The following is a 22,838-nucleotide window of genomic DNA, read 5'->3' as shown; positions in this document are numbered from 1 at the left end:
GCGCGGCCGGGTGCAGTGGCTCACTCCTGTAATCCTAGCACTTTGGGAGGCCAAGGCGGGTAGATCGCCTGAGGTCAGGAGTTCGAGACCAGCCTGGCCAACATGGTGAAACCCCATCTCTGCGCCTGTAATTCCAGCTACTTGGGAGGCTGAGGCAGGAGAATCACTTGAACCCGGGAGGCAGAGGTTGCAGTGAGCCGAGATCACGCCATTGCACTCCAACCTGGGCAACAAGAGAGAAAATCAGTCTCAAAAATAAAATGAAATAAAAAGCCGGCCGGGCGCAGTGGCTCATGCCTGTAATCCCAGCACTTTGGGAGGCCGACGCGGGCAGATCACGAGGTCAGGAGATCGAGACCGTCCTGGCTAACACGGTGAAACCACGTCTCTGCTAAAAATACAAAATATAAGCCGGGCGTGGTGGCGGGCACCTGTAGTCCCAGCTACTCAGGAGGCCGAGGCAGGACAACGGCGTGAACCCGTGAGTGAGGCGGAGCTTGCAGTGAGCCGAGATCGCGCCTCTGCACTCCAGCCTGGGCGACAGAGCAAGACTCTGTCTCAAAAAAAAAAAAAAAAAAAAAAAAAAGCGGGGCACGGTGGCTCACGCCTGTAATCCCAGCACTTTGGGAAGCCGAGGCAGGCGTATCACGAGGTCAGGAGTTCGAGACCAGCCTGGCCAACATGGTGAAACCCCATCTCTACTAAAATACAAAAATTAGCCGGGCGTGGTGGCGGGCGCCCGTAATCCCAGCTACTCGAGAGGCTGAGACAGGAGAATCGCTTAAAACCAGAAGGCGGAGGTGTCAGTCAGCCGAGATTAAGCCACTGCAGTCCAGCCTGGGCAACAAGAGCTAAACTCCGTCTCAAAAGAAAAAAAAAAAAAAAAGACACAGGGGGTCTCGCTATGTTTCCCAAGCTGGTCTCGAACTTCTGGCCTCAAGCAATCCTCCAGACTTGGCTTCCCAAAGTTCTGGGAGCCATCGTGCCGGCATCTTCTTGTGTTTATTACATTTTTAAAGCAGCCCTAGAAGATAAGAACCATAACACTCCCTATCTCCTCCTCAAGACCGTCTTGCTCAAACACCTCCCGTAACTCCCTAGTATTCAATCCCACCTCCTTGACCCCATTTATGGGCACCTGCGGTCTTCATTGTCCACCTGTGTCCTCACCTCTAACCAATTCCCTCTGTGTCTGGGCTCTCCCAGACCTTGCCATTTCCTCCAAGACTTCCCTGACTGCAATCTTCAAAAAGGCAAGTCAGGTACCTTCACTGAGGTCCTACAGCCCTCACAATAGCCCTCCCAGCCCTGACACCTCTGTGTCCAAACTGCCTTCCTGACTTCCAGGGTAAAGAATGGGCACCCAGCACATAGCAATTGCACAGTGAAGTTGCTAAGTGGAAGCTACTTAAGTATTATTACTCCAACAGCAACAGAGCAGAGGAGAAACCAGCACTGCATTTTATGGGCGACAAATGCATCTCACAGTGTTAAATTCTTGCTCAAAACCAAACATCCCCAAGGGGCAGGTGGAAGATTCAAACTCCTTACAGGCTGGAGTTCGAGACCAGCCTGGCCAACATGGTGAAACTCCCCTCTACTAAAAATACATAAATTAGCTGGGCATGGTGGCACGCGCCTGTAATCCCAGCTACTCGGGAGGCTGAGGCACCAGAATTGCTCGAACCCAGGAGGTGGAGGTTGCAGTGAGCAGGGATCCGACAACTGCACTCCAGCCTGGGCGACACAGTGAGACCCTGTTTCAAAAACAAACACCACCCCCCCCCACACACAGCTTTCCACCAGCCTTCCTAGACCTATAAAATCTATGACACAGGCTGGGCATGATGGCTCACACCTGTAATCCCAGCACTTTGGGAGGCCGAGGCAGGCAGATCACCTGAGGTCTGGAGTTCGAGACCAGCCTGGCCAACATGGTTGAAACCCTGTCTCTACTAAAAATACAAAAATTAGCCAGGTGTGGTGGTGGGCGCCTATAATCCCAGCTATTCTGGAGGCTGAGGCAGGAGATTGCTTGAACGCGGGAGAGGGAGTTTGCAGTGAGCCGAGATCTTGCCACTGCACTCCAGCCTGGGGGACAGAGCGAGACTCTGTATCAGAAAAAAAAAAAAAAAAAAACTCTGGGCGCAGTGGCTCATGCCTGTAATCCCAGAATTTGGGGAGGCAGAGAAGGGCAGATCACCTGAGGTCGGGAGCTTGAGACCAGCCTGACCAACATGGAGAAACCCCATCTCTACTAAAAATACAAAATCAGCCGGGTGTGGTGGCACATGCCTGTAATCTCAGCTACTCGGGAGGCTGAGTCATGAGAATCGCTTGAACCCAGGAGGCAGAGGTTGCAATGAGCCGAGATTGCACCATTGCACTCCAGCCCGCCTGGGCAACAAGAATGAAACTCCGTCTCAAAAAAAAAAAAAAAAAAAAAAAAAAAAAGGCAGGCACGGTGGCTCACGCCTGTAATCCCAGCACTTTGGGAGGCTGAGGCGGGTGGATCATTACCTGAGGTCAGGAGTTTGAGACCAACCTGGTCCACATGCTGAAATCCTGTCTCTACTAAAAACACAAAAATTAGGCCAGGCGCAGTGGCTCACGCCTGTAATCCCAGCACTTTTTGAGAGGCCAAGGCAGGTGGATCACCTGAGGTCGGGAGTTTGAGACCACCCTGACCAACATGGAGAAACCCCTCTCTACTAAAAATACAAAATTAGCCGGGCATGGTGGCACATGCCTGTAATCCCAGCTACTCGGGAGGCTGAGGCAGGAGAATCGCTTGAACGCACAAGGCGGAGGTTTTAATGAGCCGAGATCGCCCCATTGCACTCCAACTTGGGCAACAAAAGGGAAACTCTGTCTCAAAAAAAAAAAAAAAAAAAAGTTATGACACATATAAGGCAAGTGGAACTTTGAACATTTATTACACGTTTAATAATATTTCAAAATTATTGATAATTCTTTTGGACGTAATAAGCTTTGTAATTATCTTTTAATGAGCTCTCATCTTGGAGAGATACATTCTGAAATATTTACAGAAGAAATAATCCGATGCCTGAGATCAGCTTCAGAAGAACTCAGGATGGCGCAGGGACGGGTTGTAGGTAATCGGTAGTCAGGGCTGTGTACTGGGTACACGGATGTTCGTTGTACTGTTCTTTGATCTGTTGCGCAGGTTCGAAATGCTTCCTAATTCAAAAGCCTAAAAAGGGACTTGGCAAGCTCCCATCCAGACTTCAACCCCACAATATGGAGAGCACTCAGGTCCGAGGCGTTCCTGCTCCCCAGCTCCCTGCAAAAATAGCGCCAGGCAAGGTCCGAAGCGAGGGCGATGCTTCCATGGGGGTCCTGCCGACTGCGTCGCGATCCTCAATGGCTCAGCGACTTACGGCCCTTGAGCATTCGGCGAAGGATGACCTGGACGCCGGCGGGCGTGCTCAGACGCCGGACCCAGCCGTGCTTGTTCTTGCGTTTGATGTTGCTCGGCTGATACTCGTTCCCGCGAGCCTTGCCCCGGGCCTGCTGGGGGGTGGGGAGGCCCCAGGCGTCCGGGAACCCCAGCCAGGCCCGGGGCTGGAGCCACCTGCGTGGGTAGAGGGACGGCGAGAAAGGTCAGACGGGGCCCTGGGTGACCTCGGCGCTCAACTTCTCTGAGCCTCGGCTCCTGGAGACAGAGCCTGGCTGCAAAATGCGCAAGGCACGGGCAGGTCACGCGTGCAGTGAACAGTGGCGCCAGCCTCCGAAGCCGCCCTTATTCCCAGATTTGGGGAAGGGTCCCCCTGAGGACTTACCTGCCACCCAGCAACGCTGCCGACCTACTCGTGGGGCCCAACAGGGATCCAGTCAAGACAGCCATGTCCGCAGTGTGTCCCGCAGTCACGGCCGCGGGCGATTCCGGAGCCCAGAGGCGCCTCAGCCCTGGAACAAAGGATTATGGGAAATGTAGTTTCTCCTAACGTGCAAAAACAGGCCGTTGGGGAAAACCCTGAAGTTGTAGTTCTGCGCCTGCGCAACAGAGGCGCGCCAGTCTACATCCGCGGGGCACAGGGTTGTTCTTCATACAAACCAACAGGTAGCCGGCGAATGGCGCCTTCTCAGCACGCGCGTGCGCACAAGGCATTATCTCCCGCGGTCAGCTGGGAGCTGAGCTGTAGTTATCTCTGCTGTTGACCGGCAGAGGGTGCCCCGCGGTGGCCGGGCGCAGCTGGTGTCAGCTGCAGGAAGCGGCTGGTTGGTCTTCCCACCCCCAGCGGGAGCTGGGCAGATGGCACACAGCTGGCTGGCAGCTTGTCCTGGCTGCAGCCAAGTCTCCGCCTCTTGGCAGGAAGCTGAGGAGGCCTGAGTTCAAGCTCGCTGGGTGTCCTTGGGGTGGTCCCTGCGCCTCTCTGGGCTTTCTCAATCTGTAAACTCATGGATTGCAAGTTTGTGTTTGGCAATCTTGCCCCCATTTCAGGCCCTAGAAGAATTTTCCTCTGTTGTTAGAACCAAAAAAAAAAAGGAAGAAAAATTTTCTGATACTCAGATCTGAACCCCTCCCCTACTCACACACTATCCTTGGCTCCCCATTTCCCCAGGTAAAACCTGCTCAGCCCTTCCATCAGGCATGCAACACCCTCTACACACACCATCTTACATTTCAGCCACACCCTCCTCTCTGCCTGGTGTTCCCCTATCCGCCCTTTAAAAATCCTTTCCTCGCCTCCAAGGGCTGAGTGAGGTGTGGCTCGTGCCTGTAATTCCAGCATTTTGGGAGGCTGAAGAGGGAGGATCCCTTGGGGCCAGGAGTTTGAGACCAGCCTGGGGACATGGTAGCAAACACCTATAGTCTCAAGTACTCGAAGGTGAGGTGGGAGGATTCCCTGAACCCAGGAGATCCGGGCTGTAGTGAGCAAGGACAGCGCCAATGCACTCCAGCCTGGGCAACGGAGTGAGAGCCTTTCTCAAAAAAAAAAAAGGAGTCAAGGAGCCCCCAAGTTCAAGGGCTCCTCAAGGGCCAGGGGCCTGGGGCTGTATCCCTACAAGTGCCAGCTTGGGGTTCATACAGAGAGGTGTTTGCTAAATGAATAAACTGGATAGTCTCCCAGAAGTGCCCTTAGTGGGCAAGACTAGGTGCCTGGACGGAATCCAGCTCTGGCAGCAAATTCCAGGGGATGAGAGTGGCCAAGCAGCAAGGAGCATTTAACCCCTCGTCCTCCGAAGCCCATCCTACCTGTAGCATCGTTTAGCAAAACATCACCACTATAATAATGCCCATAATATATGGAGCATTTGTTATATGCATGACACTATGATGAGTGCTTTACCTGCGTAGGAAACTTATGAGAGGATTAATTTCATAGAGAAATAAACAGAGGCTCCGGAAAGTGAAGTAACTTGCCCAAGGTCACACATCAGCAAAGGGCAGAGGCTGGATTTGAGACCTGAGCTCTCCTGAGGGCCTACCATGGCCCCGCCGGTACCACAGAGCTGGGATGCCTGCCTCTTGCTATCAGCCCTCCTCAGAACCATGGCAGCCATAGGTTAAATCAGCTGATTATGAAATTCAAACTCTCTAATTACCCACAGCTCCAAGACTTTCCTTGAAAGCTTTAGAGAAGCCTGTCACGATGGCTCACGCCAGTGATCTCAGCCCTTTGGGAGGCCGTAGGCGAGAGGATTGCTTGATGCCCAGAGTTCGAGACCAGTCTGGGCAACATATCGAGGCCTCGTCCCTACCAAAAAAAAAAGGGGGGGCAGGGGTGAGGGAGGTTAGCAAATAATGGTTCCCAGGGCTTGGAATCACACAGCCTTGGGTTCAAGTCCCAGCTTTGCTGCTTGCTTGATTTATGCTCTTGTGCCCTTTATGAGCCTCAGTTTCCCCACCGGAGATTGGAAAAAGATCTTGGAGTCTCTGCTTCTAGAACGGAAAGGTCAATACAGAGAGAAGAGTATGGGGGCCTCGTTTGGAGAGGAACAGGGCAATTGGGAGGCAGGGGCTGGGGGGCAGAGGCTTGGGAGACCCATTTGCAGAGAGAGGGCCCCGGCCGCACACTCCCAGGCGTCCCGCAGACCCTAGACTGCAACCGCTTTCTCCGCCTTGAGCCAGGCCCTATCCTTCCCCCAACCTCGGTGAACCCCCAAAAGGGGCGGGGCTGTTGCTCCCAGAGCCCGCCTCCACTACAGAATTGCCGCCTCTGATTGGGCTCCTAACTAGGCCAGGTCAGTCCGCAGCTGCGATAGGCCGAAGTGCCCGCCCGTCGGCACGTGGCTCCGCCCACTCGGGGGAGGAACTTAAAGGGCCGGCTGTTTCGGCGGCCGCGGGATGCCCCTGGGCTGACCGCCAGGGGCAGGTGCCCGCCCGTGTAGACGCACCCGGCCCGACCCCGCGCCACCATGTAAACGGTGCCAGCAGGCGGACGCTGGCTTCTCCGCCTGGGACCCCTCCGCCCCGACCCGGGCCCCGCGGCCCTCGATGAGGTGAGCGGGGAGCGGGCCCCAAAAAGAGATATCGAAGCCCCGGGGCCTCCACTTCGGAGGAGTGGTGTCCACCAACCCCGCGTTTGGGCTCCTAGGAAGCCACGGAGCCCCAGTGGGCTCGACCCCATTGCAGGGATGACGAACACCTGGAAGGCGGGGGCCAGGGGCGGGGAAGCGGGGCTGGGGTGGCGCCTGTGCGTTGCCCTCCGCAATCCGGGATTAGGGCCCCACTCGAGGTGGGGGGCATGGCCTACTTCCCCTCCAGTATGTCTGGGGCCACTGCGGGCTCAGTCTCAGGCGTGCGTTACCTTAGCGGCGCCCAACCTGGGGTAGGGGGCAGGCAGGCAGTTGGCCCCATCTCCAGGCCCTAGACACCTAGACAATGGGGGTGCACTGCTCGGGTATCCCCCCTTAGGTTATGTAACCGCCTGTGGTTGCCATGGACACGGGGGCGGGGGTGGCCCAAGGAGTGGGATGGAGGCTTGGAGGCCCCCAGCCAGGGCCTTGCCTCTCCCATCCTCTTCTCCACCTCCGGGGACTTGTATAGCAGATCCCCAGAATCCAGGGTGCCAAGGAGGAAGTTCAGAGTCTAGCTTCCTCTCAGAGTGTCTGGGCCTCAGCTTGGCCCTCTATGAAACAGACCCCGGCTCACCCCGGTCTAGGGGAGCTGAGCAAGGCTTTCTGTGGCTCAGTCCCCATCCCCCTCTCCTAGGGCCTCACCTTTCAGGAGTCAAATTCAGAGCCAGGAGCCTCACTGGGGGCTCACCAAAGATTTGCACATTTTAGATGCCTTAGGAGGCCCTGGGGATATGTGAGTTAGTGAGTGCATACCTGGATGAGTTAGTGAGTTAGTGTATACCTGAATGAATGAGTTAGTGTATACTTGAATGAATGAGTTAGTATATACCTGAATGAATGAGTTAGGAGGCCATAAATGGTATAAACTCCAGCTGGGGGGAGGGGGTGTCTTCCGGCTGGTCCACATTTGCCACAATGTCCTCTTCTCCAGGAACGTCCCCCCACAAGACCCCACGACCTTCCCTGTGGACACCCTGTGGGGTAAGCCATAGCCAAGTCTTTCTCTCTGAGGATAGACTAGGGTGGCCCAGGAGGGTGACTACTACAAAGGCACTGCCCAGACAAAACATGTCAGTGCACAGTGGCTCACACCTGTAATCCCAGCACTTTGGGAGGCCGAAACAGGAGGAAAATGTGAGGTCAGGAGTTCAAGACCAGCCTGGCCAACATGGTGAAACCCCATCTCTACAAAAAATACAAAAATTAGCTAGACATAGTGGTGCCTGCCTGTAATCCCAGCTACTCAGGAGGCTGAGGCGGGAGAATCGTTTGAACCCAGAAGGGGGGGGTTGCAGTAAGCCGAAATCCTGCCACTGCACTCCAGCCTGGATGACAAAGCGAGACTGTCTCAAAAACACACACACACACACACACACACACACACACACAAACAAAAAAATCTCAGTGCTGTGGCTCACTTGATCTGGCGCTCCCCAAACGGGAGTCTAAAACGGTTCTCCCAAGGCTCAGGGAGTGCCTGCTGCTCGGTGGAGGTTTTTCATTGAGACAGCACCTGAACTGGCTGCTGTCCCCACTCACAGGACACACCATGCTGACCGGGGTGACCGAAGGTATCTTCTGTTGCCTGCTGGGCACGCCCCCCAACGCCGTGGGGCCACTGGAGAGCGTCGAGTCCAGCGATGGCTACACCTTTGTAGAGGTCAAGCCCGGCCGCGTGCTGCGGGTGAAGCATGCAGGACCCGCCCCGGCCGCTGCCCCACCTCCACCATCATCCGCATCCTCGGATGCAGCCCAGGGGGACCTCTCCGGCTTGGTTCGCTGTCAGCGCCGGATCACCGTGTACCGCAATGGGCGGTTGCTGGTGGAAAACCTGGGCCGAGCCCCTCGAGCCGACCTCCTGCACGGGCAGAATGGCTCTGGGGAGCCGCCGGCCGCCCTGGAGGTGGAGCTGGCAGATCCGGCGGGCAGCGATGGCCGCTCGGCCCCCGGCAGCGCAGGCAGCGGCAGCGGCAGTGGCAGTGGTGGGCGGCGGCGGCGAGCCAGGCGCCCCAAGAGGACCATCCATATTGACTGTGAGAAGCGCATCACTAGCTGCAAAGGCGCCCAGGCCGACGTGGTGCTCTTTTTCATCCATGGTGTCGGCGGTTCCCTGGCCATCTGGAAGGAGCAGCTGGACTTCTTTGTGCGCCTAGGCTATGAGGTGGTGGCTCCTGACCTGGCCGGCCACGGGGCCAGCTCTGCGCCCCAGGTGGCCGCAGCCTACACCTTCTATGCGCTGGCTGAGGACATGCGAGCAATCTTCAAGCGCTATGCCAAGAAGCGAAACGTGCTCATTGGCCATTCCTACGGGTAAGTGAACCCTGGCATGTGGGGTGGGGGTGAGGGATGGGATCAGCAGGGACTGACAGTCACAAAATACTGAGTTTTTGGCTGAGCCCCGTGGCTCACGCCTGTAATCCCAGCACTTTGGGAGGCCGAGGCAGGCGGATCACCTGAGGTTGGGAGTTCAGGAACAGTCTGGCCAAGGTGGTGAAACCCCGTCTCTACCAAAAATACAAAAATTAGCCAGACGTGGTGGCATGCGCCTGTAGTCCCAGCTACTCGGGAGGCTGAGACAGGAGAATCACTTGAACCGAGGAGGTGGAGGTTGCAGTGAGCCGAGATTGTGCCACTGCACTCCAGCCTGGGCGACAGAGGGAGACTCCAAGATGCCGCTGACACCTGTAATCCCAGTGCTTTCGGGGGCCAAGGCGGGAGGATATCTTGAGGCAAGGAGTTCGAGACCAGCCTGGGCAACATAGGGAGACCCCCTAGCTCTACAAAAAATACAAAAATTAGCTAGGTGAGGAGGTGCACGCATATAGTTCCACCTGCTTAAGGGCTGAGGTGGGAGATTGCTTGAGTCTGGGAGGTCCAGGCTGCAGTGAACTGTGCACTCCAGCCTGGGCAACATGGCAAGACCCTGTCTCTCCTTAAAAAAGAAAAAAAAAAGTCCGGGCGCAGTGGCTCACGTCTGTAATCCCAGCACTTTGGGAGGCCGAGGCGGGCGGATCACGAGGTCAGAAGATCGAGACCATCCTGGCTAACACGGTGAAACCCTGTCTCTACTAAAAATACAAAAAATTAGCCAGGTGTGGTGGTAGGCACCTATAGTCCCAGCTACTGGGGAGGCTGAGGCAGGAGAATGGCGTGAACACACGAGACGGAGCTTGCAGTGAGCCAAGATCATATTGCGCCACTGCACTCCAGCCTGAGCAACAGAAGGAGACTCCATCACAAAAAAAAAAAAAAAAGGGGCCACCAGGTATAGTGGTGCACACTTGTAATCCCAGCACTTTGTGGATGGATCATTGGAGATGAGCTTGGACAACATGGCAAAACCTTATCTCTTAAAACAAAACATAGCAAACAAAAATCCTAATTTTTTTCCTTGAAAAAAATCCCATTTTTCAATTTAATTTTTACATTTTTTAAACTTTTTTTTTCTTTTAAATAGAGATGGCATTTCACTATGTCGCCCAAGATGTTCTTTAACTCCTGGGCTCAAGTGATCCTCGCACCTCAGCCTCCCAAAGTGCTGGGTCTACAGGTGTGAGTCATTGTGCTCAGCCTTAATTTTTTTTGTTGTTTGTTTGTTTTTTTTTTTTTTTTTTGAGACGGAGTCTTGCTCTGTCCCCCAGGCTGGAGTGCAGTGGCGCAATCTCGGCTCACTGCAAGCTCTGCCTCCCGGGTTCACGCCATTCTCCTGCCTCAGCCTCCTGAGTAGCTGGGACTACAGGCGCCCGCCAACACGCCCGGCTAATTTTTTGTATTTTTAGTAGAGACGGGGTTTCACCGTGTTAGCCAGGATGGTCTCGATCTCCTGACCTCGTGATCCGCCCGCCTCGGCCTCCCAAAGTGCTGGGATTACAGGCTTGAGCCACCGCGCCCGGCCAATTTTTTTTTTTTTTTTTTTTTTTTTTTTTGAGACGGAGTCTCACTCTGTCCCCCAGGCTGGAGTGCAGTGGCGTGATCCCGGCTCACTGCAAGCTCCACCTCCCAGGTTCATGCCATTCTCCTGCCTCAGCCTCCCGATTAGCTGGGACTACAGGCACCCGCCACTACGCCCAGCTAATTTTTTGTCTTTTAAGTACAGACAGGGTTTCACCGTGTTAGCCAGGATGGTCTTGATCTCCCGACCTCGTGATTCGCCCTCCTCGGCCTCCCAAAGTGCTGGGATTACAGGCGTGAGCCAACGCACCAGGCCAATTCTCAAGTTTAAAAAAAATTATATAGAGATGAGGGGTCTCATTATGTTGCCCAGGCTGGTCTTGAACTCCTGGGCTCAAGCCATCCTCCCTCCTTGGCCTCCCGATGTGGTGGGGTAACAGGCATGAGCCACTATAGCAGGCTGAAAACTCCCATTAACATATGTAATCAGACAGGGATTTCCGTCATCACTGATATTATTTCACATTGTTCTAAAGCAGTGTTTGTCAGGCCAGGTGCAGTGTCTCACGCCTGTAATCCTAGCACTTTAGGAAGCCAAAGCAGGCAGATCACTTGAGGTCAGGAGTTCAACACCAACTTGGCCAACATGGTGAAACCCTGTCTCTACTAAAAGTACAAAAAATTAGCCAGGCATGATGGCATGTGCCTGTAATCCCAGCTACTCGGGAGTGTGAGGCAGGAGAATCACTTGAACCTGGGAGGCAGAGGTTGCAGTAAGCTGAGCAACAGAGTGAGACTCTGCCAAAAAAAAAAAAAAAAGCAGTGTTGTTCAATCCCAGCACTAACGTTTTTGGCCCGGTTATTTTTTTTTCTGTGAGGGGCTGTAGGATGTTTAGCAGAATCCTTTGCTTCTGCCCACTTGATGCAACTACACAATCTAGTGTTGATCATGACAGTCAAAAATGTCTTCAGTAGTTGCCAAACATGCCCTGGTGGGCAGAATTACCCCTGGCTGAGAACCACTGCCTTAGACTAAGTTCAAAAATCAACTGCCCTGGAGAACACTGTGCATTCAGGAAGGGCTCATTGGAATCCTGTAAATTCAAGGCATTTACAAAGGCATGGGTTACTGTAATTCACTCCTGCTTAAAGGGCAGGTAATACAACCTAAAACTTACCAAGAACCCTTCCATGGAAGGCTTGGTCCCCAGGGCTTTACCACTACCAAGTGTCCTCATTCTCTCCTTTATCCAGGAAGAAAGGCAAGATTGGAACAGCCAGGCAAGTTGAGCACCACTGTTTTAGAGATTCTAGCCTATGCAATTAGACAAGAAAAAGAGGCTGGGCATGGTGGCTCACACCTGTAATCCCAGCAATTTGGGAGGCCAAGGCAGGCAGATCACGAGGTCAGGAGATCAAGACCATCCTGGCTAACACAGTGAAACCCTGTCTGTACTTAAAAGACAAAAAATTAGCTATTAAAAGATTAAAAAGAGATTAAAAATCTCTATTAAGAAATACAAAAAAAAAATTAGCCAGGCATGGTGGCAGGCGCCTGTAATCCCAGCTACTCAGGAGGCTGAGGCAGGAGAATGGCGTGAACCCAGGAGGTGGAGCTTGCAGTGAGCCAAGATTGTGCCACTGCACTCCAGCCTGGGTGACAGAGTGAGACTCTGTCTCAAAAAAAAAAAAAAGAAAAAAAAGAAAAATAAATAAGTGGCCAGGTGTGGTGGCTTACACCTATAATCCCAACACTTTGGGAGGCTGAGGAGGGAGGACTGCTATAGCTGAGGAGTTCAAGACCAACCTGGGCAACATAAGCAAGATCTCATCTCTACAAAAAATTAAAAAGTAAAAAAAAAGAAAAGAAAACAAAGAAGTTACATAAGTATCTAAAAGAAAGGAATCTAGACTGAGAGGTAACAGCTCTTATTTGTTTGTATTTCTTTATATAACATACTCAAAAGTTGATGTTTATGAGAAATGATTCCTCTAATTAAATGAGCACCCACCTGCTGGGCACAGTGGCTCACACCTGTAATCCCAGCACTTTGGGAGGCCGAGGCAGGGGGATCACAAGGTCAGGAGTTCAAGACCAGCCTGGCCAAAATGGTGAAACCCCGTCTCTACTAAAAATACAGGCCGGGCGCAGTGGCTCACGCTTGTAATCCTAGCACTTTGGGAGGCCGAGGCGGGCGGATCACGAGGTCAGGAGATCGAGACCACAGTGAAACCCCGTCTCTACTAAAAATACAAAAAAATTAGCCGGGCGTGGTGGCGGGCGCCTATAGTCCCAGCTACTCGGAGAGGCTGAGGCAGGAGAATAGCGTGAACCCGGGAGGCAGAGCTTGCAGTGAGCCGAGATTGCGCCACTGCACTCCAGCCTGGGCGACAGAGCGAGACTCTGTCTCAAAAAAAAAAAAAAAAAAAAATACAAAAATTAGCTGGGTGTGGTGGCAGGCACCTGTAATCCCAGCTACTTGGGAGGCTGAGGAAGGATAATCATTCGAACCCATGAGGTGGAGGTTGCAGTGAGCCGAGATCGCACCATTGCACTCCAGCCTGAGTGACAGGGCAAGACTCTGTCTTGAGAAAAAAAAAAAAAAAAAAAAAAAAACCCACCTACAATAGTTCCCATGACCCCATAACAGTGCTATGAGGTCAGCACATTTACAACTTCAAGAATGTGGAGGCTGAAGCTCAGAGAGGTGAAGCAACCCGCCCAAAGGCATACAGGAAGTCCCTGACACAATCAGGTCTGCCTGACTCCTGTCTGTATCCTTTCCTCATTACAGCAGGGGCTGGCAAACATTTCCTTAAAGGGTCAGATAGCGAATATTTTAGGTTTGCAGGCCATACAGTCACTGTTGGAACTTCTGATAAAGCTTTATTTAGGAAACATTTTTTGGCCAAGCACGGTGGCTCACGCCTCTAATCCTAGCACTTTGGGAGGCCGAGGTGGGCAGATCACCTGAGGTTGGGAGTTCGAGACCAGCCTGACTAACACGGTGAAACCCCATCTCTACTAAAAATACAAAAATTAGCCGGGCATAGTGGCGGGTGCCTGTAATCCCAGCTACTCGGGAGGCTGAGGCAGGAGAATCGTTTGCACTTGGGAGGCGGAGGTTGCAGTGAGCTGAGATCGTGCCACTGTGCTCCAGCCTGGGCGACAGAGCAGGACTCCATCTCAAAAACAACAACAACAAAAAAAAAACCTTATTTAGGAAAAATTTTTCAAATCTCCAAAAGTGTAAACTGTATTTACAAAAGCAAATCACTAGCCCACAGGCCGTACATAGTTTGCTGACCCCTGCTTTTGTAGGAATGAGGAGCTGAGCTTTGGGGGCTCCTCAGGTGGTACCCTTCCATCTTGTATAAGGAAGACAGATATGTCATGCCCAGAGGCAGGTGGCAGAACATCCTGAAAGGGAAGGGACAGTAGGAAACAGTGACCTACCCAGGGCAGCTGGAAGCATTTGTTTAATCAGATTGTTTGCCTAACACTTGCTGATGAGTAATTCTTACTGCTTTTGGGTCATGGTGGCTTGAAGAATCTGATGAGGGCCGGGCACAGTGGCTCATATCTATAATCTCAACACTTTGGAAGGATCACTTGAGCCCAGGAGTTCAAGACCAGCCTGGGCAACATAGTGAGACCCCAATCTCTACAAAAATTTTTAAAAATTAAAAGTCTGGTGAAACTTCTGGATCCAGATTCTCTCTTCAAAATAAGTTCCATCCTCAACACTCAATCTCACACTTTCACAGTATTTGAGAGGCCGCACCCATCCCTCACCCCTTCAGGTATCCATGGACCCCAGGGGAAGAATCTTGGCTTCCAAGGACCTGCCTTCTGGGTAAGGGGAGGACATGAACCCCCTCACCAGGCCAGGTGTCACAGCTCACGCCTGTAATCCCAGCATTTTGGGAGGCTAAGGCCAGAGGATCACTTGAGCCCAGGAGTTCAAGACCAGCCTGGGCAACATAACGAGACCCTGTCTTTATAAAAAAAAATTTTTTTTAATTAGCTGAGCATGGTGGCACATGCCTGTAGTCCCAGCTATTCAGAAGGCTGAGGTGGGAGGATCTCTTGAGCCCAGGAAGTCAAGGCTACAGGGAGCTATAATTACGCCACTGCACCACTCCAGCCTAGGCGACAGCAAAACCTTGTCTCAAAAACAAAACAGGCCAGTCCCAGTGGCTCATGCCTGTAATCCCAACACTTTGGGAAGCCAAGGTGGGTGGATCACTTGAGGTCAGGAGTTCTCGACCAGCCTGAGCAATATGCTGAAACCCTGTGTCTACTAAAAAAATACAAAAATTAGCCAGGTGTGGTGGTGCATGCCTGTACTCCCAGCTACTCGGGAGGCTGAGGCAGGAGAATCAGTTGAAACCAGGAGGCAGAGGTTGCAGTGAGCTGAGATTGCATCACTGTACTCCAACCTGGGCGACAGAGTGAGACTCTGTCTCAAAAACAAAACCAAATCAGGCCGGACGCAGTGGCTCATGCCTGTAATCCCAGCACTTTGGGAGGCCAAGGCGGATGGATCACTTGAGGTCAGGAATTCGAGACCAGCCCCACCAACATGGTGAAACCCCATCTCTACTAAAAATACAAAAATTACCTGGGTGTGGTGGTGTGCCCCTGCAATCCCAGCTATTCGGGAGACTGAGGCAGGAGAATCGCTTGAACCTGGGAGGCAGAGGTTGCAGTGAGCTAAGATCGAGCCACTGCACTCCAGCCTGGGCGGCAGAGTAAAACTCTGTCTCAAACAAAAACAAAAACAAAACAAAACAAAATGGTCACTGTTTGTATCCTGCTGATCGCCTCCCTTCAATCCTCCCATCACCCCACCCGTTCCGGGCAGTGTCTCTTTCTGCACATTCCTGGCACATGAGTACCCAGACCTAGTGCACAAGGTGATCATGATCAATGGCGGGGGCCCTACGGCGCTGGAGCCCAGCTTCTGCTCAATCTTCAATATGCCCACCTGCGTCCTGCACTGCTTGTCGCCCTGCCTGGCCTGGAGCTTCCTCAAGTGAGTGCCCCCACCCCAAAGACCGTGATCCTGGCCCTGGCGAACCCAGGCATCTGCTCGAGTTGGATGGGAGGGGGAACCGTACCGCTGGGACTAGGGCTGGCATCGGGGGCACCCTGCGGCAGCCGGGCTGGCATAAGGGGTTCTAGCAGCGCCTCCACCACCACCAGGGCCGGCTTCGCCCGCCAAGGAGCCAAGGAGAAGCAGCTGTTAAAGGAGGGCAACGCTTTCAACGTGTCATCCTTCGTACTCCGGGCCATGATGAGCGGCCAGTACTGGCCCGAGGGCGACGAGGTCTACCACGCCGAGCTCACCGTGCCTGTCCTGCTTGTCCACGGCATGCACGATAAGTTTGTGCCCGTGGAGGAAGACCAGCGCATGGCCGAGGTAGAGGCGGGCACCTGGGGCGCCACAGCTACAAATCCCCAGGGTGCAGCCCGGGAGGGGCGTGGCCTCTGCGGGGGGCGTGGTAGCGCTTGGTGGGCGTGCTTTCTTCCGGAGGGGGCGTGGCTGCTGGGTGGGCGTGGTCTCTAGATGCTGTATCTTGTTCTGACCCCAGGCAAACAGGAGCATTAGGTCTAGCATCAAAAGTAGAATCTAGAAAGCAGGGCTGCCCTGGACAGGTGTTAGCAATTATGCACTGTCCCCGCCGCTGTAAGAAGGCTCTCCTCACAGTGGAGGATTTGTATAAGAGACCGGTGACCTATATAATTATAGGAGACGGGCACCAGGGGATCTTTAGATTACAAACTCTAGGCCGGGCGCAGTGGCTTACGCCTGTAATCCCAGCACTTTGGGAGGCCGAAGCGGGCGGATCACGAGGTCAGGAGATCGAGACCATCCAGGCTAACACAGTGAAACTCCGTCTGTACTAAAAATACAAAAAATTAGCCGGGCGTGGTGGCAGGCGCCTGTAGTCCCAGCTACTTGGGAGGCTGAGGCAGGAGAATGGCGTGAACCCCGGGGGGCGGAGCCTGCAGTGAGCCGACATCGCGCCACTGCACTCCAGCCTGGGCGACAGCGAGACTCCGTCTCGAAAAAAGAAAAAAGAAAAAGAAAAAAAAAAGAAACTCTATTTAGCGAGTTCAGATTAGAAAGGGTCTGGGGATCCTTAGCACTTACAATAGCCCTGGATACTAGCCCGGCGAGGTGGTTCACGCCGATAATCGTTGCAACTTGGGAGGCTGAGTGGGGCGGATCGCTTGAACCCAGGAGTTCAAGGCTGTGGTGAGCCATGCTCGCACCACTGCACTCCAGCCTGGGCGACAGAGCAAGACCCCGTTTCTAAAAAAAAAAAAAAAAAACCAAAAACCATTAAAGTATAGCTCTAGACTGGTGGTTCTTAACTAAGGAGGATTCTGCCCCCAAGGAACACGTGGAAATGCATGGAGACATTTTTAGGTGTCACGACTGAGGGGGAGGGGGTACTACCGGCATCTGGTGGGTGGAGGCCAGGGATGCTGCTCAACACCCTACAAATGCACAGGATAGCAGCCCCCACCCCAGCTACCCGCCCCTTTCCCGCCCCGCCCCCCCCCCCCCAGCAAAGAATGATCCAGCTCCTAATGTTGGTAGAGTCGAAGTTGACAAAATCCTCCTCCAGGCCAGGCGCGGTGGCTCACGCCTGTAATACCAGCACTTTGGGAGACCGAGGCGGGCAGATCACCTGAGGTCAGGAGTTGGAGATCAGCCTGACCAACATGGCGAAACCCCGTCTCTACTAAAAATACAAAAATTAGCCGGGTGTGGTGGCGCGTGCCTGTAATCACAGCTACTTGGGAGGCTGAGGCAGGAGAATCGCTTGAACCCGGGAGGCGGAGGTTGGAGTGAGCCGAGATTGCGCCACTGCACTCCAGCCTGGGTGACAGAGCAAGACTCCGTCTCCCCCCCAAAAAAAAGAAAAAAAAAAAAAGAAAAAAAAGAAAATCCTTCTCCGGGCATACTGTAGACACTTAATAAATGCTGGATGCCTGAATACTAGTTGGGCTCCAGCAGGGCTACAGGCCATCCTCCAGCTCCCCCTTGAGTGGAAGTGGAGAGATGCAGGGTAGATGGGAGGAGGGACTTTTGGATGCTGCGGGCCATATGTGGATGGCGGAGTCCCAGGGAAGCCTGGCCTCTCGTTCCACCCTCCTGCCCCCGCCTACCTTGAGCCCAGCGTCTTCTGCAGATCCTGCTCCTGGCATTCCTGAAGCTCATCGACGAGGGCAGCCACATGGTGATGCTGGAATGCCCCGAGACGGTCAACACGCTGCTCCACGAATTCCTGCTGTGGGAGCCCGAGCCCTCGCCCAAGGCTCTGCCCGAGCCACTGCCGGCGCCTCCAGAAGACAAGAAGTAGCCGCTGGGCCGGCGGGGCATCGCTTGGTGAGCACAGCCGCAGAAGGAGGAGGCCGTAGCCTGCGCCAGGTCTGCAGCGCAGACCACCTGGGCGGGCCGTTCGCTCCGGTGGGCGGGGCCAGGTCAGGGAGACGCCCCCAGGCTGCCTGGGCGGGGCGTGGCATCCGAGGGAGCCCAGCGGACACTCCGCTCTCTGCTTCCGTCCCGCGAGGCCCATCGGCGTTTCGGGGCCGCAGCCGGGACCCTCGCGGAAGATGGCCTTGTACAGAAGCTCTCCCTCACCTTCCCCCCAACACCACGGCCAAGGCAGGCCCCCCCACCCCGCTCTCTGTCTTCCGTGTCAGCCGCGCTTGATCCTGGGACCCACGAGCCCCACAGGGACCGTCGGGGCCCCATCCCGTTACCCGAGACCCTCCCTACCCACCATTCCTCGGCGCTGGGAGCTATTTTTGCCCAAGGGGGGAGGGATGGGGGGGCTGGCGCCACCGATCCTGCACATCTCAACTTGTAACTCAATAAACAGAAGTGACAATCGGAGTCTCCGGACCTGTGCTGGGCGACCACCACAGGGCAGGGTGTTCACCGCCTGGAGCCTTAGTTTTCCCGTCTGCAGACTGGGCTCAGGCTGGTGCCTCGCGCTCAAGATCGACTTCGACAATGTCCGGGGTCCACGTTAGCTTCCTGAATTTCCCCTCGCACCTCAGAAGGCTGAGGCTCCTTGGACGGTATCCCCCAGGGCAGGAGGCAACTTATCAAAAGGTGAGCCCGGCCGGACGTGGTGGCTCACGCCTGTAATCAGCACTTTGGGAGGCTAAGCACTTTGGGAGGCCGAGGTGGGAGGATCACCTGAGGACAGGAGTTCGAGAACAGCTTGGCCAAAATGGTGAAACCCCGTCTCTATTTAAAAATGCAAAGACGGGCAAGGCGCGGTGGCTCACGCCTGTAATCCTAGCACTTTGGGAGGCCGAGGCGGGGGGATCACGAGGTCAGGAGATCGAGACCATCCTGGCTAACACAGTGAAACCCCGTCTCTAGTAAAAATACAAAAAATTAGCCGATCGTGGTGGCAGGCGCCTGTAGTCCCAGCTACTCGGGAGGCTGAGGCAGGAGAATGGCGTGAACCCGGGAGGCAGAGGTTGCAGTGAGCCGAGATCATGCCACTGCACTCCAGCCTGGGCGACAGAGCGAGACTCCATCTAAAAAAAAAATAAACAAAACAAAACAAAAAACAAAGACGAACCAGGAATGGTGGCTCGCGCGTGTAGTCCCAGCTACTCGGGGAGCCTGAGGCGGGAGAATCGCTTGAACCCAGGAGGTGGAGGTTGCGGTCAGCTGAGATCGTACCACTGCACTCCACCTGGGCAACAAGGCGATACTCCTCAAGAAAAACGAGATGAGCCTTTCCCTGGCCGGAAGAGATCCAACCGAGGTTTAGGTGAAGATCAGTGGGTGCTGCATGGAATTAGAGCTGCCATAATTGAGTGCCCACTGTTTTCCAGGCTGTGTGTTGAATGCCTGCCACCCACTGGTTCATTGAATTCGACTCATCCAACCCCACCTAGCAAGTTAGGACCTTTTACTATCCCCATGCTATATCTTTCAGCTTGGTTTAGGGTCACCTTTGTCAAAAAGACTTTTCTTTTGAAACCACCAAATCTGTCTTTTAGATTTTTGGGTTTTGTTTTTGTTTTTGTTTTTTGTTTGTTTGCTTTTTGAGACGGAGTCTCACTCTGTCGCCCAGGCTGGGGTGCAGTGGCATGATCTCGGCTCACTGCAACCTCTGCCCCCCGGGTTCAAGCAATTCTCCTGCCTCAACCACCCGAGTAGCTGGGATTACAGGCGCCTGCCACTACGCCCAGCTAATTTTTGTATTTTTAGTAGAGACGGGGTTTCACATCTTGGCCAGGCTGGTTTTGAACTCCTGACCTCGTGATCCACCCGCCTCAAAGTGCTAGGATTACAGGCGTGATCCCCTGCACCTCGCCTACATTTTATTCTGATCCATGTATATCCAGTCCTATCTGTGGTTCCTGTGTCATACAGGAGGAGGGATGAAATCTTTCCTTCGGTTCTGTCCTTTCCCCACCGGTTTGTGAGCTCCATCCTTAGTTTAGACCAGGGGGGCAATTGCGTCCATTGGCAACTTCTGGAGACATTTTTGATCGCCATTTTTGGGGGTGCATGGGTGTTGCTGGCTTCTAGTGGATGGAGGCCAGGAACTCTGCTCATCACCCTGAAATGCAAAGGACAGACCCCACAGCAAAGAATAAGCCAACCCCAAATGTCATTAGGGCCAAGATTGGGAAACCCTGTGTTAGACAAATCCCATCTCTTCTGGGGGCTCCAGATTCTTTACCAATGTCCTGTTTGTGTATTCCGGGGCGATGGCACAGTGTCATAACTCCTGTGGCTTTATTATTAGATTTGGCACCTGGGAGGCATCCCTGTTTCACACTGTTTTTTTTTTTTTTTTTTTTGAGACAGTGTCTTGCTCTGTTGCCCAAGCTGGAGTGCAGTGCCACAATCTCGGTTCACTGCAGCCTCAGCCTCCCGGGTTCAAGCGATTCTTCTGCCTCAGCCTCCTTAGTAGCTGAGATTACAGACACCCGCCACCACGCCCGGCTAATTTTTGTATTTTTAGTAGAGACAGGGTTTCACTGTGTTGGCCAGGCTGATCTTGAACTCCTGACCTCAGGTGATCCACTCGCCTCGGCCTCCCAAAGTTCTGGGAGTACAGGCGTGAGCCACGGTGCCTGGCCCCTGTTTTACACTGGAGGAAAGTGAAGCTCAGAGAGCGGTTTCTTCAGCTCGATTACAAGTGGTCGAGCCCAAACCCACTCCAGAGACTGGACCCCTAATCACAACACCAGGCATTACCCCAGGAGCAGCCGGGGGCTAAGCAGTGGCGAGGCGGGTGGAAACTCGGCCCAGGTCACAGCCCGCCCCCTGCGGGACCTGGTTGGCTAAACCGCCGTGATGACCGGCAGGTCCTGAAGCCAATGAGGCGGCGGATCTCTCCCAAGTCCCTAAATCCACCGGGCCCTTTGCAGAAGCGACTTCCAGAAGCTTAAATGCCCTCGACCCCCCCAACCCCGCCCGCCCGAAACCAGACCGCTGACGTGTCACCAGGATGGCGGTTTGGTATTTACTTAAGACCTTTGCACATGAGTGGTCTGAAGTCGCATAGCATCGCTGGAAGTGGGGTTATTATTTATTATTAGTATTATTCTTAGTATTATTATTATTTGAGACGGAGTCTCACTGTCGCCCAGGCTGGGGTACAGTGGCGTGATCTCGGTTTACTGCAACCTTCGCCTCCCGGGTTCAAGCGATTCTCCTGCCTCAGCCTCCCGAGTAGCTGGAATCACAGGTGCTCACCACCACACCCGGCTCATGTTTTGTATGTGGTAGAGACAGGGTTTCACCATGTTGGTCAAGCTGGTCTTGAACTCCTGACCTCAGGTGATCCACCCGTCTCGGCCTCCCAAAGTGCCGGGATTACAGGCGTGAGCTACCACGCCCTGCCGAGTTATTATTAATAATCCCTCCCTTATTTTTTGAGACGGAGTTTCGCTCTTGTTGCCTAGGCTGGAGTGCAATGGCGTGATCTTGGCTCACTGCAACTTCTGCCTCCTGGGTTCAAGCAATTCTCCTGCCTCAGCCTCTCAAGTAGCTGAGATTACAGGCATGCGCCACCATGCCCAGCTAATTTTTGTATTTTTAATAGAGATGGGGTTTCTCCATGTTGGTCAGGCTGGTCTCGAACTCCCGAACTCAGGTGATCTGCCTGCCTTGGCCTCCCAAAGTGCTGGGATTACAGGTGTGAGCCACCAAGCCCGGCCAATAATCCCATTTTATAGTGGAGTAAACAGGTTCCCAGAAGCAACAGGGGAGGCTGGGGCTGCACAGTGATCCTGAGGAGGGTCCTGGCCCTGCTCACGCCTCATCACACAGGTGGCCCCTTCAGGGCCCCCACACCTCCCCTTCCTCCAGAAAGTTCTCACCTGGGCTGCACTGCCACACACTTTGGGCTCTGAGCCACACACTTTGCTCGCATGACCTTATTTTTAAATTTTTATAGTTTTTTTAAGAGACAGGATCTTGATATCGCCCAGGCTGGAGTGGAGTGCTGTGATGGTAGCTCCTTGCAGCCTCCAGCTCCCAGGCTTAAGCAGTCTTCCCACCTCAGGCTCCCAAGCAGCTAGGACCACAGGCCCACCCACCACATCCGCCTAATGTTTTTACTTTTTGTAGAGATAGAGTCTTGCTATGTTGCCCAGGCTGGTCTCAAACTCCTGGGCTCATGCTATGCTCCCACCTCAGCCTCCCAAAGTGCTGGGATTACAAGCATGACGCCCAGCCCCCAACATGACCTTACAGTGATCCCCTGGAGTAGGACCTCTTTACTGCCTCCACTGTACAACCAAGGAAACTGATGCTCAGACAGATAAAATACTGGTCCGAGGTCTCACAGCTGGGTAGCAGTGAACTTGGCTCTTGAGCTGCGTAGATAACCTGAGTGCAGCTGAGGATCCCCCAGTCCATCCCGCCATGTGGGTGTCCCATGTCTGGGAGGTAAAAGCAGGCTGTATCTATTTTATTTTATTTTATTTATTTTTTGAGACAGAGTCTCGCTGTGTTGCCCAGGCTGGAGTGCAGTGGCACAATCTCGGCTCACTGCAAGCTCCGCCTCCCGGGTTCACACCATTCTCCTGCCTCAGCCTCCTGAGTAGCTGGGACTACGGCCGCCTGCAACCACGCCCGGCTAATTTTTTGTATTTTTAGTAGGGACGGGGTTTCACCATGTTAGCCAGGACGGTCTCAATCTCCTGATGTGGTGATCCGCCCGCCTCGGCCTCCCAAAGTGTTGGGATTACAGGCGTGAGCCACCGCGCCTGGCAGGCTCTATCCATTTTGACAGGACCAAGCTGCCAAAGTGTTACCAGAAAGGGGTCCCGATCCAGATCCAAGAGAGGGTTCTCCAATCTCATGCTAGAAAGAATCCAGGGCGAGTTCACAGAG

At 53.8% G+C, this 22,838-nt stretch overlaps 2 protein-coding genes across 4 annotated transcripts; one reads left to right on the top strand and one right to left on the bottom strand.

The window, feature by feature from the left end:
* Positions 1–2,912: 2,912 nt before the first annotated feature.
* Positions 2,913–6,845, bottom strand: MRPL34 (mitochondrial ribosomal protein L34). 3 transcript variants are annotated; one of them, XM_063616493.1, is made up of 3 exons: positions 6,777–6,845; positions 3,804–3,930; positions 2,913–3,595 (listed from the first exon to the last, which is right to left on the bottom strand). In XM_063616493.1, the coding sequence occupies exons 2-3, from the start codon at positions 3,866–3,868 to the stop codon at positions 3,382–3,384; spliced, it is 279 nt and encodes a 92-aa protein (XP_063472563.1). In that variant the 5' UTR covers positions 3,869–3,930; positions 6,777–6,845; the 3' UTR covers positions 2,913–3,381. The 3 variants fall into 3 exon arrangements, with proteins under 3 accessions (XP_063472563.1, XP_055095323.1, XP_055095324.1); XM_055239348.2 differs by lacking the exon at positions 6,777–6,845 and adding an exon at positions 4,079–4,186; XM_055239349.2 differs by lacking the exon at positions 6,777–6,845 and having other exon boundaries at positions 2,913–3,519; positions 3,828–4,045.
* ABHD8 (abhydrolase domain containing 8) lies at positions 6,248–18,353 on the top strand. The gene is made up of 5 exons (XM_055239319.2): positions 6,248–6,468; positions 8,088–8,856; positions 15,306–15,476; positions 15,647–15,863; positions 17,647–18,353. Exons 2-5 carry the CDS (start codon positions 8,096–8,098, stop codon positions 17,815–17,817), a joined length of 1,320 nt encoding a protein of 439 aa, XP_055095294.1. The 5' UTR covers positions 6,248–6,468; positions 8,088–8,095; the 3' UTR covers positions 17,818–18,353.
* Positions 18,354–22,838: the final 4,485 nt, after the last annotated feature.

Source organism: Symphalangus syndactylus, chromosome 13 (assembly GCF_028878055.3).
Source record: "Symphalangus syndactylus isolate Jambi chromosome 13, NHGRI_mSymSyn1-v2.1_pri, whole genome shotgun sequence".
Taxonomy (NCBI): domain Eukaryota; kingdom Metazoa; phylum Chordata; class Mammalia; order Primates; family Hylobatidae; genus Symphalangus; species Symphalangus syndactylus.
This window is presented reverse-complemented; position numbering and strand designations above follow the sequence as displayed.